The sequence below is a fragment of the Chrysemys picta genome, unplaced genomic scaffold (assembly GCF_011386835.1).
Source record: "Chrysemys picta bellii isolate R12L10 unplaced genomic scaffold, ASM1138683v2 scaf319, whole genome shotgun sequence".
NCBI classification, from domain to species: Eukaryota; Metazoa; Chordata; order Testudines; family Emydidae; genus Chrysemys; species Chrysemys picta.
In genome coordinates this window covers 40,999-60,278 of record NW_027053026.1, presented here as the reverse complement: position 1 = coordinate 60,278, position 19,280 = coordinate 40,999, and the positions used below count along the sequence as shown (strand labels likewise).

General features: G+C 44.2%; 1 protein-coding gene across 6 annotated transcripts in view; it reads right to left on the bottom strand.

The window, feature by feature from the left end:
- The window catches only part of LOC101949754 (long-chain-fatty-acid--CoA ligase ACSBG1), a 65,104-nt gene that overhangs the window by 9,473 nt on the left and 36,351 nt on the right, over nucleotides 1-19,280 (bottom strand). For 5 of the 6 annotated variants that reach the window (XM_065579464.1, XM_065579466.1, XM_065579468.1 and 2 more), the window contains 7 exons: nucleotides 19,004-19,092; nucleotides 17,177-17,297; nucleotides 14,059-14,139; nucleotides 10,793-10,942; nucleotides 7,476-7,652; nucleotides 6,417-6,598; nucleotides 1,433-1,666 (listed from right to left, as the gene is read on the bottom strand). In XM_065579464.1, coding sequence (XP_065435536.1) covers nucleotides 1,433-1,666; nucleotides 6,417-6,598; nucleotides 7,476-7,652; nucleotides 10,793-10,942; nucleotides 14,059-14,139; nucleotides 17,177-17,297; nucleotides 19,004-19,092 — 1,034 coding nt within the window. The remainder of the gene's footprint in view (nucleotides 1-1,432; nucleotides 1,667-6,416; nucleotides 6,599-7,475; nucleotides 7,653-10,792; nucleotides 10,943-14,058; nucleotides 14,140-17,176; nucleotides 17,298-19,003; nucleotides 19,093-19,280) is intronic. The other variant, XM_065579465.1, reaches the window with a different exon arrangement.

Here is a 19,280-nt window from a genome sequence, read left to right as displayed (position 1 = left end):
TGCTCACGTCCTGGGCCTGCAGCCCCTATACAATCATTCTACTCAGGTGCCTCAAAGGTTGGGCAAGGGTTTGGGGTGAAGGACGAGTACCACCTATCAAACTTTTGTAAAGCTAGTACAGCAAACCATGTGTTAGCCTTTTAATTAGGGTTACCATTCGTCCGGATTTACCCGGACATGTCCTCCTTTTTGTGCTAAAAATAGCGTCCGGGGGGAATTTGTAAAGCACTCACAATGTCCGGGATTTCCCCCCTCCCCCGGCAGAGCAGAGCGAGCGGCTGGGAGGGCTGCAGGAAAGTCCCGGGCTGGACTCCGGAGCAGCTGTAGAGGAGCCGGATCCGCCCTGCATTCTGAGCAAGTGTATCAGCACAAAGTGCAGCCCTCCCCTTTTGCAACTGGGAGCGGTTTCTGCCATGCAGCGTAGCAAAACGGGAGCGAGAGCACTTTGTGCTGATACAAGGGCAGCTCTCCCCTGCAGCCCGGTCCGGCAGCACTGTGCAGGGCCAGGGACCGGGTTTTGTTGTGCTGGGGAGCTTAGCCACGTGTCCGGGTACAGGTAGGGGGTAGGGTCCTGGGGGGCAGTTGGGGGGGGTCTTAGGAGGGGGCAGTTAGGGGACAAGGAACAGGGAGTCTTAGGTAGGGGGTGGGGTTCTGGAGGGCTGTTAGGAGCAGTGGTCCCAGGAGGGGGCAGTCAGGGGACAAGGAACAGGGGGAGGGTTGGGGTTCTGGGGGGCGGGAAGTGGGAGGGGCAGGGGCGGGGCTAGGGCGGGGCTCCTCCCGTCCTCTTTTTTGCTTGCTGAAATATGGTAACCCTACTTTTAATAATGGGACTATGTTAACTTCACAGATGTGTTATTGGGTCTCAACAGTTAAAATTACAGCAATAATAATCATACGTGTAACAGAATGAGTCAAATCTGCATTTATGCAGGGCTTCTGCAGAATGCCTGGTGTTACTGCTTTAAACAAGGTTTACATATTAATATTTATATGAAAGCTAGATAAAATCAATAGTTTCTTTGCAAAGTTATTACAGACAGGTCATCTCATAGTCTGGGTGCACACAGCAGTCTGGTTTTTACAAAGAACTCAATAAAGCTGAATGCTGAGGAAGAATCAAGAGACCTGGTTTAAGCAAGAAGGACATTTACTAGCCTTATAAAGAGTGTTTCATAGGATGTTGTTTTTACTGTGTATTTATTTACACTGAAATACACAGATTTTGACTCTAAAAGTGAAGACAAAGACTTGGCAAATTCACTTAATATTGTGTAATTCTATACCATGACTTAATTACCCAGAAACTGATATAAAAACAAGGAGGTGAAAGAGGGAGTGGGAAAGAAAAACAGTGGGAACAGGAGGCATCATGGGCATTCTCATGTTGGCAGGATTGTTTCATTTCTGCATGTAAAAGGTTCTGTAAAATTACCTGCGACGTCTGTAAACATATGGCCCAGACATGCAGTGCGGGCCTGTGGTCTCGCTCATCCCATACGCCTGGTACAAGGGGATGTTCAGACTCAAGAAGAAATCCAGAGTTTCTGTAGTGAGAGGAGCAGCACCAGAGAAATGCTTCTGACAGTGGGAAAATCCCAGAGCACTGCGGATTTTTGCAAGTACTAAGTAGTCTGCTAATCTTGTTCGAAAGGGCTTCAAGTCACTGCTGAGTGGAAAACACACAGAGAAAGACAGGGGAATCCAGAGGAAATGTAAATAATTTCCAAAACAAACCAACTTTGTGTTTCAATTACACGTTCATCATTTGGTTTTGGATGTCTAGGCACATTATTTCCCATTTGTATCATTTACAGGATGTCCTTCCTTGAATACTAACTCCAAATACCAGGGATGTTCCAATTTTGCAGATTCATGAAGGATTGGTGAAATGCATTGTGGAGATCACTATTCCTTGATTCTTTATCACTTAAATATGTGCTAGTTCCACCCAAATCTATGATAATTAAGATAACAAGAGCCTCATTGTCTGGGCAATTTGAGAAACCTATCTGGGAAACTGAAAAATCATACAAGTAAATCAGTACAGACATGCAATGTTTTATGGGTATGTGTACACGGCAAAGAAAAACCTCAGCTGGCCCATGCCAGCCAACTCGGGCGCATGGGGCTCTGGCTGAGGGGCTGTTTCATTGCTGTGTAGACTCCAGCAGGAGCCTGAGCTCTGGGACCTTCCCACCCCATAGTGTCCTAGAGCCCGGGCCCTAGCCTGAGCCCCGAAATCTACACAGTAATGAAACAGTCCCACAGCTGAGCCCCGTGAGCCCGAGTTGGCTGGCATGGGCCAGCTGCAAGGTTTTCTTTGCTGTGTAGACCTATCCTATAGGATCTTCTCCTCTGCTGTACATAAATTCATAATCAAGTGCTATCACACCTCAGGCTTCTATAAAACTGTTTCTTTTTGGTGGGGGAGTGGAGTGATTAATCCTCAGGGCTCTGTAGATAACATGAGGACCTAGGAACAGCCATATTGGGTCAGACCTATGCCAAAAGCAGACTCCCTGAGGGAACTGATAGGCAGGATCCGCTGGGAGGCTAATATAAGGGGGAAAGGAGTCCAGGAGAGCTGGCTATATTTTAAAGAAGCCTTATTGAGGGTGCAGGAACAAACTATCCCGATGTGCAGAAAGAATAGCAGATATGGCAGGCAACCAGCTTGGCTTAACAGAGAAATCTTCAAAGAGCTTAAACACAAAAAGGAAGTTTACAAGAAGTGGAAATTTGGACAGATGACTAGGGAGGAGTATAAAAATATTGCAAGAGCATGCAGGGGTGTAATCAGGAAGGCCAAAACATAATTGGAGTTGCAGCTAGCAAGGGATGTGAAGGGTAACAAGAAGGGCTTCTACAAGTATGTTAGCAATAAAGGGGGGAGAGATAGCTCAATGGTTTGAGCATTAGCCTGCTAAACCCAGGATTGTGAGTTCAATCCTTGAGGGGGGCTCTGGGGCAAAATCAGTACTTGGTCCTGCTAGAGAAGGCAGGGGGTTAGACTCCATGACCTTTCAGGGTCCCTCCCAGATCTAGAAGATAGGTGTATATCTCCATATATTACTATAAGGTCAGGGAAAGTGTGGGACCCTTACTGAATGGGAGAGGCAAACTAGTGACAGATGGTGTGGAGAAAGTTGAAGTACTCAATGCTTTTTTTGCCTCAGTTTCACAGACAAGGTCAGTGCCCACACTGCTGCACTGGGCAGCACAGTATGGGGAGGAGGTGAGCAGCCCTCAGTGGTGAAAGAACAGGTTAAGGACTATTTAGAAAAGCTGGACATGCACAAGTCCATGGGGCCGGATCTAATGCATCCGATGGTGCTGAGGGAGTTGGCTGATGTCATTGCAGAGCCATTGGCCATTATCTTTGAAAACTTGTGGTGATCACCAGACAATTGGAAAAAGGCAAATATAGTGCCCATCTTTAAAAAAAAGGAAAAAGGAGAATCTGGGACTCTACAGACTGGTCAGCCTCACCTCAGTCCCTGGAAAAATCATGGAGCAAGTCCTCAAGGAATCCATTTTGAACCACCTGGAGGAGAGGAAGGTGATCAGGTAGAGTCAACATGGATTCACCAAGGCCAAGTCATGCCTGACCAACCTAATTGCCTTCTATGATGAGATAACTGGCTCTGTGGATATGGGGAAAGCGGTGGATGTGATATATCTTGACTTTAGCAAAGCTTTTGATAAGGTCTCCCACAGTATTCTTGCCAGCAAGTTAAAAAAGTATGGATTAGATTAATGGACTACAAGGTGGATAGAAAGCTGGCTAGATTGTCGGGTTTAACGGGTAGTGATCAACGGCTCGAAGTCTAGTTGGCAGCCAGTATCAAGTGGAGTGCCCCAGTGGTCTGTCCTGGGGCCGGTTTTGTTCAACATCTTCATAAATGATCTGGATGATGGGATGGATTGCACCCTCAACAAGTTTGCAGCTGACACTAAGCTGTGGGGAGAGGTAGATAAGCTGGATGGTAGGGATAAGGTCCAGAGTGACCAAGACAAATTGGAGGATTGGGCCAAAAGAAATCTGATGAGATTCAACAAGGACAAGTGCAGAGTCCTGCACTTAGGACGGAAGAATCCCATGCACTGCTACAGGCTGGGGACCGACTAGCTAAGCAGCAGTTCTGCAGAAAAGGACCTGGGGATTACAGTGGACGAGAAGCTGGATATGAGTCAACAGTGTGCACTTGTTGCCAAGAAGGCTAACGGCATATTGGGCTGCATTAGTAGGAGCATTGCCAGCAGATCGAGGGAAGTGATTATTCCCCTCTATTCAACACTGGTGAAGCCACATCTGGAGTACTGCATCCAGTTCTGGGCCCCCTACTACAGAAAGGATGTGGATAAATTGGAGAGAGTCCAGCGGAGGGCAACGAAAATGATTAGGCCGCTGGGGCACATGACTTATGAGGAGAGGCTGAGGGAACTGGGCTCATTTAGTCTTCAGAAGAGAACAGTGATGGGGGATTTGATAGCAACCGTCAACTACCTGAAGGGGGGTTCCAAAGAGGATGGAGCTTGGCTATTTTCAGTGGTGGCAGATGACAGAACAAGGACCAATGGTCTCAAGTTGCAGTGGGGGAGGTCTAGGTTGCATATTAGGAAAACTATTTCACAAAGAGGGTGGTGAAGCACTGGAATAGGTTACCTAGGGAGGTGGTGGAATCTCCATCCTTAGAGGTTTTTAAGGCCCGGCTTGACAAAGCCCTGGCTGGGATAATTTAATTGGGGTTGGTCCTGCTTTGAGCAGGGAGTTGGACTAGATGACCTCCTGAGGTCTCTTCCGACCCTAATCTTCTATGAGTCTATGATTCCATCAAGCCCAGTATCCTGTCTTCCAGAGGCAATGAACGGAACAGGCAATCATCAAGTGATTCATCGCCTGTCATCCACTCCCAGCTTCTGGCAAACAAAGGCTAGGGACACCCAGAGTACAGTGTTGCATCCCTGACCATTTTGGCCAATGACCATTGATGGACTTATCCTCCATGAACTTATCTAATTTTTTTTAACTGCATTATAGTTTTGGCCTTCAAAACATCACCTGGCAATGAGTTTTATGACCTTGGAAAATCAGAGAAAAATGCATGGATACACTGGGAATGGATGCCAAAGCCTGAAACGTGCAACAAAGGTGGAGAAAATCTCCAGTGAAAAACTATAGTAAAGCCCAGAGCAGAACCTTGGATGCAAGACATGGGATAGTTTGTGCCAGACACAAAACCTATCTTTAAAATTCCAGTCAAAACTAGATACCCCAGCAGACACTGAATCCAAGATCAGTTTTACGAGATGCTATTGAGCATCTTTTCTCCCCAAAGATATTTTGTACCAAAATATAAAACTACGGTGCTGAATGCAAATTACCAAGCAAAATATCTATGCTAGTGAGAACAGAAAGGCAACCCCCCTAAAGTCAATGGGGCTACTCAGGGATAATTGAGGGCAGATAAGGGGCATAGCTAAAGTAGTATTTGGTACTACAGTAACTCCTCACTTAAAGTCATCCCAGTTAACGTTGTTTCCTTGTTACGTTGCTGATCAATTAGGGAACATGCTCATTTAAAGTTGTGTAATGCTCCCTTCTAATGTTTGGTAGCCACCTTTGTCTACTGCTTGCAGGAAGAGCAGCCCGTGGCAGCTAGCTGGTGGGGGCTTGGAATCAGGATGGACTGGCAGCTCCCCTACCAGCTCCCCCTATCAGCTCCCCTAAGTTCCCTGTGCAGCAGCTGCCTGTAATTCAGCTGTGTCCCTCCCGCCACTGCCATGTGCTGCTCCTGCCCTCTGCCTTGGAGCTGCTCCCTGAGACTCCTGCTTACTGTGCGGGGGTGGGGGGAAGGGAGGAAGAGGGGGGTTAATGTCAGGGTGTCCCCCTCCCCCCTGCTCCTGCACCCCACTTACCCCATCTTCCATAGAGCAGGGGGGACACACCAGGACTCAGGACAGAGGGAGCTTGCAGCAGCTGCGTCTCAGCAAGCTGATCTAATTAACAAGGCAGTGTACTTAAGGGAAATGCGCATATCTCCCTCCATTCCTGCTGCCTTGTGTAGAGAGAGAGTTAACCCTTGAGGGATCAGCCAATTGCTAGTTCATCATTTAGCAGTAAGGGAAATATCCCACCTTCTGACTCCTCCACCTCAACCAAGCTTCACAATCATCATCACTGTATACCAGTATTAAATTATTTGTTTAAAACTTACAGTGAGTGAGTGAGTGAGTGAGTGTGTGTGTGTGTGTGTGTGTGTGTGTGTGTGGTGAAAAAAAATTCCCTGGAACCTAACCCCCCATTTACATTAATTCTTATGGGGAAATTGGATTCGCTTAACATCATTTCACTTAAAGTCACATTTTTCAGGAACATAACTACAACGTTAAGTGAGGAGTTACTGTAATTATACCTTCCTGAGCAACTTAGGTTCCTCTCTAAGCTAATGGACATGGCCCATGATAACACTTTCTTTTTCATAAATCCTGACTGAGCAGACGTGTCCTTTAATTTCTCCATGATTTTCTCCCATACTCGTGGAACTCCCATATGAGATGTTGGCTGTGCTTCTTTCAGTGTATTGACCAAGCTGCCCTGTTAAAATAAGAGAATATAGTGCAAAGGTCAGGATTAGTGTTATGGAGGTTTTTTTCTTCCTAATGGACTAAGTCTTGCAGCACTTATACGTATAATATCATTGAAGTCAGAGCCTGTTATTTCAGCTAGATCCCCAGGTGAGTTAGACCAATGCTTGACACAACTATGTGTGTGCTGGGTGTGTGTGTGGGGGTGCACACAGTTGGCTTTACTCCTCCTTTCTGTCCCCCCTGATCCTGCCTACCTGAAACACCGCTTACACTCCGTCCTGTGCCAGAGGAATCCTCAAGCTGCTGCCTTAAAAAGGGCTCAGGTTCTGGCCATATTATTTTTTCATTTTATAATGTAATGAACTAACTGTGTACAGAGAGGGTGAGAGACCCACTATTACTATCAGTTACAGGAACTCTTCTTTAGCTAAAGGAGGCGGGGAAGGGATAGCGGTAGCTCAGTGGTTTGAGCATTGGCCTGCCTAACCCAGGGTTGTGAATTCCATCCTTGAGGGGGCCACCTAGGGATCTGGGGCAAAATCAGTACTCGGTCCTGCTAGTGAAGGCAGGGGGCTGGACTCAATGACCTTTCAGGGTCCCTTCCAGCTCTATGAGATAAGTATATCTCCATATATTATATTATAAAGTGATAGAGGCCTGTGATTTTGGAGCTGACGGACCAGAGTTCTAGTCATGGCTCCGGGTTAGGGTAAAATGAGGCCTTAAGGCACTGGAGTATTGGCCTACATCTCCCAATGAATTCACTTTTCCAGAATGGTTACACAAAACTTGCAATTATCTTCTGCAGCTCCTTAAAACCAAATGCTCTACTTAGTGCTTCTGCTGGTGAAAAAATTAACTTAAACGTAAAGTACTACAGGTACCTTTAAAGCATCTGGCTCAGCAAAGTAAATTTGCTCTCCCCACTTGATTCCAGTCCAGAGGTCATATATCTGAGCAGCTATGTGGCTGAGCGGGAGGTAACTGACTATAATCTCCTGTTGGATTTCTGCTGGTTGCATATCCCCTGCTCTGCTGGCATGTGCTGCTGTCCAGGTTATCTGTTCACATAAATAACAAGATGTTAAATATTATTTTTGTTTTATTTTAATACAATTTAAGCAGCCAGTCCTGTTATATTAATAAACTCTGAATCTGTCTGTAAAATACACATGTATTGTTAGAAGCGACAAAGAGTCCTGTGGCACCTTATAGACCAGCAGACATTTTGGAGCATAAGCTTTCATGGGTGAATACTCACTTTGTCAGATGCATGTCATCTGTTTAGATATATCACTACCTTTAATAACATGTAGATTGTCACTCATCTATAAGGCCTATTTAGAGCAAATGAACTGCAAGGAATATAATGAAATGGTGGCAGTCTGTTTTTCCCCCTGCTGCACTGTGCACACTACAATTCCTGCCTTACATACACAATTGGTATTGCTGATACGATTAACCTCACCAGAGGGCCCATGGACTGAACAGACAAGGGAACCCAACTACACCTTCATAGAATCATAGAAATATAGGACTGGAAGGGACCTTTATAGGTCATATAGTCCAGTCCCCTGCACTGAGGCAGGACTAAATATTAACTAGACCATCCCTGACAGGTGTCTGTCTAACCTGTTTTTAAAAACCTCCAATGACAGAGATTCTACAACCTCCATAGGTAATTTGTTCCTGTGCTTAACTATCCTAATGATTAGGAAGTTTTTCTTAATATTTAATCTAAATCTCCCTTGCTGCAATTTAAGCACATTACTTTTTGTCCTGTCCTCAGTGGTTAAGAACAATTTATCACCCTTCTCTTTATAACAATATTTTATGTACTTGAAGACTGTTATGTCTCCCCTCTATCTTCTCTTTTCCAGACTAAACAAACCCAATTTTTTCAATCTCTCCTCGTAGGTCAGGTTTTCTAGACCTTTAATCATTTTTGTTATTCTCCTCTGAACTTTCTCCAGTTTCCCCAGGGCTGGAGCACCCACGGGGAAAAATGGTGGCTGCTGAACACCCACCGGCAGCCCCCCTATCAGCTTCCCCCAATCCCCCCAGCGCCTCCCGCCCGCTGGCAGGCCCCACGGATCAGCGCCTCTCACTCCCTCTCTACACCTCCCACCTAACGCAATCAGCTGTTTTGCAGCGTGCAGGAGGCTGGGGGGAAGGAGCGAGGATGCGGCACGCTCAAGGGAGGGGGCAGAAGTAGGCGGGAAGAGGCAGGGGTGGAGCAGGGGTGGGAAGAGGCAGGTTGGGGTGGGGCCTTGTGGGAAGGGGTGGAGTGGGGATAGGGCCAGGGGCAGAGCTAGGGGTCCAACACGCCCCAATACTTTGAAAAGTTAGCGCCTGTGTGTTGCCCTGCTATGGGTAAAGAGGACTCCAGTGTCCAGGAAGGTCAGTCTGTCACCTTTCATCAGAAAAGCATTTCTAGGATGCAATTTGAAACAAAACAGCAATAAATACTATAGAACAGTAAGTTCACATGACAGAAAGGGTAATTTACCTACACAAAGTCATTCAGTATCACCAATGGTATTTATCATTAGGATTACTAGCCATGGTGTCAGGGCCGGCTCCAGGCACCAGGCAACCAAGCACATGCTTGGGGCGGCACCTGGTAAGGGGTGGCCAATCTTGGGGTGGCAGGGGGCAGCGCGGCGTGGCATTCCACGGGGGGGGCACTCTGGTGGCGCGGCGCTTGGCAGCGGGGCGGCGCGGGGCGCTTGGGGGGGGTTCTGGCGGTGCGGTGCTCGGCGGGGGGGCGCTCCGGCGGCGTGGCGTTCGGCGGGGGGGGCGCGGGGTGCGGCGCTCGACGGGGGGGCGGGCTCCGGCGGCGCAGCACTCGGCGGGGGGGTGGCGCGGGGCGGGGTGCGGCGCTTGGCGGGGGGTTCCGGTGGCGCGGCGCTGGGTGGGGGGGGGCTCGGCGGGGCGGCGCTTTTTTGTGCTGCTTGGGGCAGCAAAAAAGTTAGAGCCGGCCCTGCATGGTGTATAGGTTCAGGGAGGCTGCCCTAGATGCAGAAGGCAATATTGGGCAAGTGCTTGTGGAAGAAGAGTACAAAGAGGCTTGACAAGATATTTTCTAGATATGTAGCTGCATTATCTGCTTAGCATCCAAAAATCCCTCAACACACAATTATGTTCACACGTCAGATCAGGGTGGGGATGAAGGGGATGAAGGTCTGACCCAGCACAGGTTTAGAATAAGGGCAGAGGGAAATTTCTTTTGACTAAAGAAGGCAGCAGCACAGTTACAGGCAAAGGATGTTTTCCACTGTGTTGATCAGCATAAAAATAGCCTGCTTGCGCACAGTAGCCAGAAATAGTTTGACAGCAAAATAGAAACTATACCAGATTCCTTTGAGGCAGAAGAACACAGGATTTGCCATGTCAGATCAGAGCTTTGGTCCATCATGTCCTGTGTATCCCTCCTACTTCCAGATATTGCTCTGCCTACTCCCTACTTTAGGGTGAACTGCTCTCAGAATCAGTTCCTGTGCTCCATCAAGAGCAGAAGTTGCAATTCCAGCCAGCCCTTTTATGGGCTACGCAAGTGTTCACGCAAGTTCCTTAACCCTTTCCCACACTGCATAGCCATGTAAGGGCCAACCACATTCTAGCCCTTGGTGCGCAGACTTTTGTGTAAAGTCTTTTTTTTACTTGACTTTTTGCCTCTCTTTGGCACTAGAGAGTTGGCTGTTTGCAGCAACATAGATACAGATTTTGTGAATAAGAGGGCTGTAGAATATACAAAACTTTTGCTATTCTTTACTAAATTAGGAGGAACTAAAACAAATGTAATTTGGAAGGTAATAATGTTACAGATAAAGGGCCAAGTTTAATAAAACCTTGCAAAAGCTTCTAATATCAGTCTGCTGTGACATTGGCTAGCTAAGGTGTATGATTCTTTTGAAGATGACCTTGAGAGGTCATTTGAAGATATTTGTGGTAATAGCATTTTCACACAATCAACTGCATGAACCAAAAAATGTCATTTATAAATTCAGCTATGAGAAGAGCTTGTAGTTTTTCAGAAATATATAGTTTGGATATAGTTTCTTTTGCTATTCCGTCCTTAAAACAGAATGCCACCATTGTTGGTAGACTCCACCATGATCCCATTTCTTTCTAAAGCACAGAAATAAACACCCTCCTGCTTAGAGAATCTTTATCATAAAGCTGTGTCTAGAGTACATACATTGTCATGACTCAGCATGGCTCCTTTTGGCTCCCCTGTTGTTCCAGAAGTGTACACTAGCACACAACTTTGATTTGGCTTTTGAGAGCTAATAATGTCATTGAGTGTAGCATCTGGTATCTCATTTCCCAACTCCATAAATTCTTCCATCTACAAAATGAAATGGGAAAAAAACGATTGAAGGAATCAGCTAATAGCACGTGTGGAAATTGCAACATTTTAAGAGTCTGGAAAAAGAACAGAAAAATTAAGATTGGCCTGGCTCTTCTGATCTTTCTTAGGCAAAACTCCCATTCAGGTAAATTGGAATTTCGCCTGTCTGAGGGGTCTAAGCCCAATATAGGACCACAGTTTTGATCTGTATGTCACACAGTCCCTTCTCTATTAGTTATCCCAAAAGTTTGTGAATCAGCACCACTAACATACAGCTATTAGAAGTGGAGTGTGCAAAGGCAGTGAAGTTTTATTAATTATTTTGGTGACTACTTAGGGAATAGCATTCCTATTCACTTTTCTAGTCACGTGGGCTGAAAATGCAATTCAGATCTCATGTTAGAAATGGTTTTGATTCATAATTAAAGTAAATTGTATCACAGCTTATAATTAAAACACCAAGTAAACTGCCCAATTTTGTTGGGTTTCCAATAGATTATTTCTTGTCTATTCTATATACAAAGCACTTTAAGATTCTAGAATGAAAGGCTCTATGTAAAAGCCAAGTATTCTTATTATTTAAATGTGTGAACAATGGCCTTAGTTCTCCACTACCTAGGGAAGATGCAGATGCAGGAAGCTGGCTGAAGCTCTTTGATTCAGGGCTGTCCAGTCCCTGAACAAGGGAGCGCATGAGGGATTCTAGTCTAATGCCGCAAGCATATGGTCCGTTTGCGCAACCCAAAATTGCCTTAGCAGAATGGAGAATCTGGGCCAATATGTTCTATTGATTACTATCAGATATGTCTAGATAGAATGCATTTATATGGGTCTGAATGTAACATGTACACATTAAGATCCCATTATTTCAATGTTAATAGGTGATGGAGTGGGGTAATCACAGCATGTGGGAAAGAGAACCAAAAAGGGTTGTTTTCCCATTGAGACTGGATTATTCATATAATGTTTACACAGCTGTACATGAGCAGTGACTGAGGGCAGCACCCCAGTTCTATACCTGGCAAGGAATCTCCCCACTACTGTCTTAGGGGCAAATCTTGGACACTGCACCAAGCCTGTAATCAGCAACTGGGCTTTAGGGTGGCGGTGGCAAGGGAGAGTTTACATAGTTGAGAAGAATGGATCCTTCCCCTCAGGATGCACTCTGGGATCACTACCTCAGCATTTAACCTGCAGTATTCTTCATGGCAGAGAAACTGCCCCTCCATGGGAGAGTCTGTCTTGGGATTCCTTTTTAATCACTGACACACCACTCGTGCCCCATCCCTCCTCCAACCCCCCACCTGTAAAAGCATGCAGGAGCCCACCACAGAGCACACTTTCATGCATATAGAGGATGTGGACCCCTTCATGGTTTCCTCACATCCTGCTCCTCCCCACATAGCGGACTGTATCAATTCCACTGGCAACTGGCAATGATGCAGGGTCAGGATTTATTCCTATATGATTTGACTCTTCATGCTTTGTATTCTTGACCTTCCTCTCTTTCATCCCACAAGGCATTAATCTCTGTACGCCTGTTGCCTAGGCTTTGTTTACTTGAACAGCACCTGCACTAGGATAGTGTTTCCATTCCACAGAGACTGAAGGGTAAAGTCTGCCGTAGCTGCAGCAACTGCTCATTACTGTACAATTATCTCAACTGTCAATATATTACACAAAAACCTTTTCCTATCATCCTGTGTTTTATGTGACTGGGTTTGTATCAAAGCTAATAAACAACTATCTCTACCATTGGTGATTCGATCTCTGGGTGTCTCTGTATGGAATACAAACATGGCAACTGCCAATTCTTATCATCACAACTGATGTAACAATTATCCTCTCACTGAAAAAAGGTGGCAGATCTGTCACTAGATCAGTAGCATTTTCAGTTACATCTTGTTCTCCACTATTAGAAAATATAAACTTCATGTCATTTATCTCTTTCAAAGTTCTCAGACACTTGGAACTCAGTGTGAGTTAATCTCTACTGTTTATTGTTATTTAATAACTAATGTATATGATTAAATAAGCTCTTCTTTATACTGAAAATTAATTTTTCTTATTATTGCACTGCATTTTGTATAGAGCACTCTTGATATCTATGTGCCTTTGTATAGTTAAGTGTTTTATACTATGAAAATCAATACAGAGAGAAGGAACAATGTCGGCATAAATATGTTAAACATTTTCTCCTCACTTCTGTTACTAGTAAAATACTTTCCGTTTGGATATCTGAAGCTTTAGGAGATTTGTCTACTAGTCACTCTCTACTAAATGCTGTGTATTCTTTTTGCAATTCATTCAGCATGGGCAACGAAACTAAGCAGGGGATTTCCATTGTTAATTCACAGTCAGTTCCAAGCACAATGCGGATTTCAATGTTCACATTAGAAAATTGTCTTCAGTGACATTTAAAAAATAAATAATGAAAATTCTTCTACATATATTAGGTTTTGTAAAACCCTATTTTTAAACCTACATTTTGGGCCTATAGCTGATAGTGAGTCTGAACCTTAATCTTGTCCCTAATCTTGCTGTCTAAGTACTGCATGGGCTAAGGAAGACCCTGAATACACTAGAACAAGTGTTTTATTCTTTGCATATGTAATAGTTGCTTGTATTCAACAGTTGCTTGTGGATAGAAATATTTGCTACAAATACAAAGATTAGCAGAATAGGAGGTTCCATAGGACAACAAAATATTGACAATGGATTGTGAAGGCACAAGCATTTTCTAGTTCCCAGATCCAGCATAACTGACCACAGTTCAGTAGAGCTGGGCAGACAATGTATTAACAAAACAACAACAATAAAAGATCTGCAAGTATAGTCTCACCAGAAGTCTGCTAAATATTATGTTAATCCGATCTAGTAACTGAAACAATACCACATGACCAAGCCAGTCAACCAATGCAGCTCTAATTTTGAATATCAACTATCAAACAAGCTGCAGAGTCAATGAAATTAATGAAAAATGACACTGAAGTATTTTGAAGAGCAAACACATATGAAAACATTGTGATCCTCTGGCAGACATTCCACAGACAGAAAAGAAGTTGAACTACATCAAATGAATGAATTGTTACACTGCTCTAAAATTCACATACCGTATATAAATTGGGATGTCTCTCTGGCAAAGAGTCATTGTATAGCACAACTGCTTTCAAGCACGGTAGACGACTCCAGATCTGTTGGGGTTTTAAAAAACAGCAGCATATAATTTATTATTCACTTGTTTCTAATTTAATTAAAAGTGTCTATCAAAAGATTCCAAAAATTGAATTAGACTGATATCCACAAAAACCTTCAAACCCACCACAAATAATACTCCTCCCTAAAGCTACTCAGACCCAGTTCATCCCAGTGCCCCTGGGGAAACACACGGCCTTGCAGCATGCTCTGGAGGAGACTATATCCATGCTATGTTGGGCCAAGGTGCTCCAACTAAGGTCCCTCCTGAGTTGAGGACCTTAATTTAAAATGACCTGCCACCAGCCTCTTTGCATTTCAACCAGTGAGAGTGATGCTTTTAGGGTGGGATGTGAGCGGATTACAGCTGCTGTGGTTATCACATGAAGACAGAGATGGTCTCTAAAGTAGCCAAGCCTTGGTTAAGTTTTTTTTAATGTTCTGCCTCATTTTAAACATTTTATATATAAACATATATAATTTTAAAAAATAACAGCAATTTGGCAATTTCAAAGAAATAGAAAAAATTGAAAGAGCGCTATTGTATCTGAATACTTAGCTGGTGTGTTTAGCCTGTAAAAATGTTCGGTTCACCACTAGATGCCAGTGCTGCTGCTTTCACTTCCCATGCTGTAGTTTTGCCTATCCTTGCCAGAAGCATTTAATTGCATCATGGTGCATTGCCAGCCAAAGCTGCACCTACATTATTGACCTGAACCATGGATAGCTGAACTGGTGAAATTGTACCTGTGTGAATAGCAATGGTTAGTGTGTGACGGGTTGGATCACAGAAACCCCCTTGGGGCTGCCAACTGATGTGCCAAGACTACTTCATTCCTTTCTCAAGAAGCTGACCAAATGCTTTACTAAGGCTACTTAGAAATCAAGCAAGTACACAGACAATATTCATAACTTCAAACACAAAAATGACACATACATACAAATAGGATGAATAGATTCAGTAGATCATAACCTTTGCATAGATATGTTACATAGCTTATGTAGCATAAAACATATTCCAGTTATGTCATATATACATTCCTAAGCATATTTCCTTAAGGCCTTATGGGGTGCAACATCACACCTTCCTCCTGAACTTACTGCCAGAGACTTGGACACTGTCCATGGCGGAGGCAGTACATGTAAAATCCCTGTTTGTCTTTGGTCACACTCCCTTTCAGTACCTTTAAACCATATGATGTCATACTCATCAGAATTATGTTTGACAAGACCCAGGGATATGTTATCTCTGGCGAAGGGGAGTATCTTGCAGTATCCAGAAAAGGGACGAACTCCATCAGAGGCAGAGCAATCAACACACTTTTCATTTTCAGCAAGGGGACTTCAGGGACACTTCTCCTCCTTCATTCCCAAGAGCCTCCTCAAGCATATCACCGAAAGAAACACATGACCTAATGCTGTTCACTTGGGCTCAATCCAAAGCCCACTAAAGTCAGTGGAAAGATCACATTGTCTTCCTGGGTCACTGGATCAGGCCCCATATGGAGAAGCAGCATGGTCCCATTTGTAGCCTCCAATGAGTTTTGCCAAAATTGTGACACGTTCATTTTAAATAAAGAGCTTCCCACTCTGTCCATGTGTTTATATCATGTTAGTCACCATGATATTGGACTGCAGTTCATACCTGCCTCAATAGTTAACATTACAAGCAGGAAGAGATGATGTTCTGGAGAGGGAAGATTCAATCTCTAAACACCAATATCTTGAATAATTGGCTGGATGTCTGTTATAAAATGGATGCACTTAAAAGTTTCCTCCAGTATGATAGTCTCTTCTTTAACCAATATTTCATTTGCTCATTGGAGACCAATTGGGTTTACCACAGAGTTCAATGGAAACTGAAGCTGGCTCAGTCTAAATGGAGTAAATTCACTGGGATTGAATGAAAGCCCTGGTCTGTTTCATTGCTCTGCAATGTGCAGGTTGTAATTCCAGTTACAGTGAGGTAAATCTCCAGTGATAGTGAAGTTGTGTTGGGAAATAGTAACTTCTCTGTAAGAACAACAAGGAGTCTGGTGGCACCTTAAAGACTAACAGATTTATTTGGGCATAAACTTTCGTGGGTAAAAACCTCACTTCTTCAGATGCACAGAGTGAAAGTTACAGATGCAGGCATTATATACTGACACATGGAGAGAAGGGAGTTACTTCGCAAGTGGAGAACCAGTGTTGACTGGGCCAATTCAATCAGGGTGGATGTAGTCCACTCCCAATAATAGATGAGGAGGTGTCAATTCCAGGAGAGGAAAAGCTGCTTCTGTTCTGTAATGAGCCAGCCACTCCCAGTCCCTATTCAAACCCAAATTAATGGTGTTAAATTTGCAAATGAATTTTAGTTCTGCTGTTTCTCTTTGAAGTCTGTTTCTGAAGTTTTTTTGTTCAATGATAGTGACTTTTAAAAGTCACTCTCCTGGAATTGACACCTCCTCATCTATTATTGTTGTTTTTGTAGATACAGACTAACACGGCTACCCCCTGATACTATCTCCGTAAGAAGTCACCACTGTGATTCTTGAAATCCAGATCCAAATAACATGAAATGTGTCAGCCCATAAAAGGTCACCCTGTTAATCAGAACTCAGCATTATTACAGTAGTTAATCCAATAGTGAAACTGTTATTGCAATGAATTTTTGCCATTCTAATCACTTGCATTGAAGCAGACTGTGATATCCCACTAAGAATTAAGATATGATGCTCATCGTCAGAAAATGGCTTGTCAGATAACACTATAATAAACTGGCTAGTGCACTATCTACTGGATAGAATGAGAACTGGTCAGCTGTGTGTCACAGGCATTGTATTTTTTTAATAGCTATGGAGATTATCCTTTAGCTCAAATATCTCAAGTGGCAGGGGCCTGTGATTTCAGGACAAAAAAATATTAGTTCTGTCCCTAGTTTTGTGAGACGTTCCAAATGACCATTATACAGCTAAAATATTTGATATTTGGCCTTTTGCAGCATCATGAGCAATGGAATTACACCTCAGAAGTTACAGAAGCAACCCTCCATACCTGCATTATCTTGTCCAATTGTTTTTGATTTTCTACCACAATGATATCGGCTTTGCAGTCATAAGCAATGTAGTGGCAGGCCTCGGGAGAGTTCGTTGTATAGATGCCTGTGACAATTCCTCTGTTAAAAAAAAAAAAAAAAAGGTGAACTTGATGGATAAGTAGGAAAACACAGAGCACGATACACTTTTCCCTTCATACTACAGTTCAGAGGTGCCAACTTCCCCAGTTCTCAGAGGTGTTTGACCCCCTTCCAACCACAGGCCCTGCCCCCACTCCACCCTTCCCCAAAACTCTCACCCCCGCCCCACCTCTTCCCACCCCCACTCCGCCCCTGCTCCTCCCCCTCCCCCAGCACCTCCTGCACACCACTGAACAGCTGGTACTGGCAGGCGGGATGTGCTGGAGGAGGAGGAAGAGGAGCTGATCAGTGGGACCCACCAGGGGACAAGAGGGCTGGGGGGAGAGGGGAAGGAACTGATACGCCAGGCTGCCGGTGCGTGCTGAGCACCCACTATTTTTTTTTCTATGGGTGCTTCAGTCCTGGAGCACCACCAGAGTCGGCACCTTTGCTACAGTTGTTCAAAAGGGGAGAAGAATTTGAGATTGGATGAAACCCAGTGGAGTGCATAGGGGGGTGGGTACACACAGTGTGCAGCATAAATGTGGCTGTCCGGCTTGCCCCAGGTATCTGCACAGCTAACAGTAACAGACACAAGAAAAGAGTTCAGCACTTAGTCTGAAAAACAGCACCATTATGTGGTGGTGTGACTATCTGAAGCACCAAAAGCCTTGTCTACGCTAGGGAAATTCATAATTCTTGCAATAATAGTGGAGGCTGTAGTATAGGACTCAGTACTTTTACCCTACATGTTGCCTAGAATAGGCTTAGACCATGCAGTGGAAAAATGCCTACGTCCTCTTTACAGGACATCCTCCACTATTTCTGCCACTGACGGAGCTGCACTGATGGTGAATTATCAGTTTGAATTTTGCTGGTGTAGGTGCACCCTCACAGAGACCAAATCGAGAAACTGATTATTGGAATTAGACAGACAGACACTGCAACAGACAGAATTCGGCTGGTTAGTGCTTCGCTTGTCACTTCATCAATGTCATATTCTGCACTGGAATCAGGCCAGGAATCAGTTCATGGGCAGGCTCAGCTACACTGACAGGAAATTGGTGGGCTTTGGTCCATATCACTCAAGGAACAGAGATAAGAGACAATACAGTATATTGTGTGTCTAATGCAGTTGGGACTTTAGCAAAGAGGCTCATTTTGTGAGGTTTTGGATTGCTTTACTTTAGATACAGGGAAAGTAACAGGTCCCCACCATGTGACTGAACATACTTATGAGATGGTAATATTTGCAAATGAAACAATACTACCGGTCATAGTTTACTGGGTCTTTAACTCACCCCCTGAGGCACTGTGAGCCACAATAGCTCTAAAAAGCAACAGAGGGTCCTGTGGCACCTTTAAGACTAACAGAAGTATTGGAGCATAAGCTTTTGTGGGCACTCACCCACGAAAGTTTATGCTCCAATACTTCTGTTAGTCTTAAAGGTGCCACAGGACCCTCTGTTGTTTTTTACAGATTCAGACTAACACGGCTACTCCCCTGATACTTGACAATAGCTTTAATATGTTTAGTGGGCAGTGGCTAAAAGAGAAAAGAGGTAGTTTATTTGCAGTGCACGAGGAGCATGAAATGTGGTTTCTCTTCTCCCCCTTTGTACAGGAGAGAATGGTCAGACTCTACAGAACCAAATGCTACACTGGAAAACATTCATTACTAGGCCTAGCACCAATCCAAAACTTACCCAGCAAAAATAGCACCAACAGCTGAAACGAACCATTCTGGAGAGTTAAATCCAAGTATTGCTACGCTGTGGAATCGTTCAAGACCAAGCTTAAAACAAAAGAGCAAACACTGAGGTATGTAATGCAGGCATATTAGAGAGAAAGATATAGTGAACACACACAAAAATAGATTTGGAGTTCTTTATTATTTATGCATTTAAAAAATGGACCCATCCATAGCTCTAGGCATTTGTGCAAAATGTATTAATAGACCATATACACAATACAAATGGAACA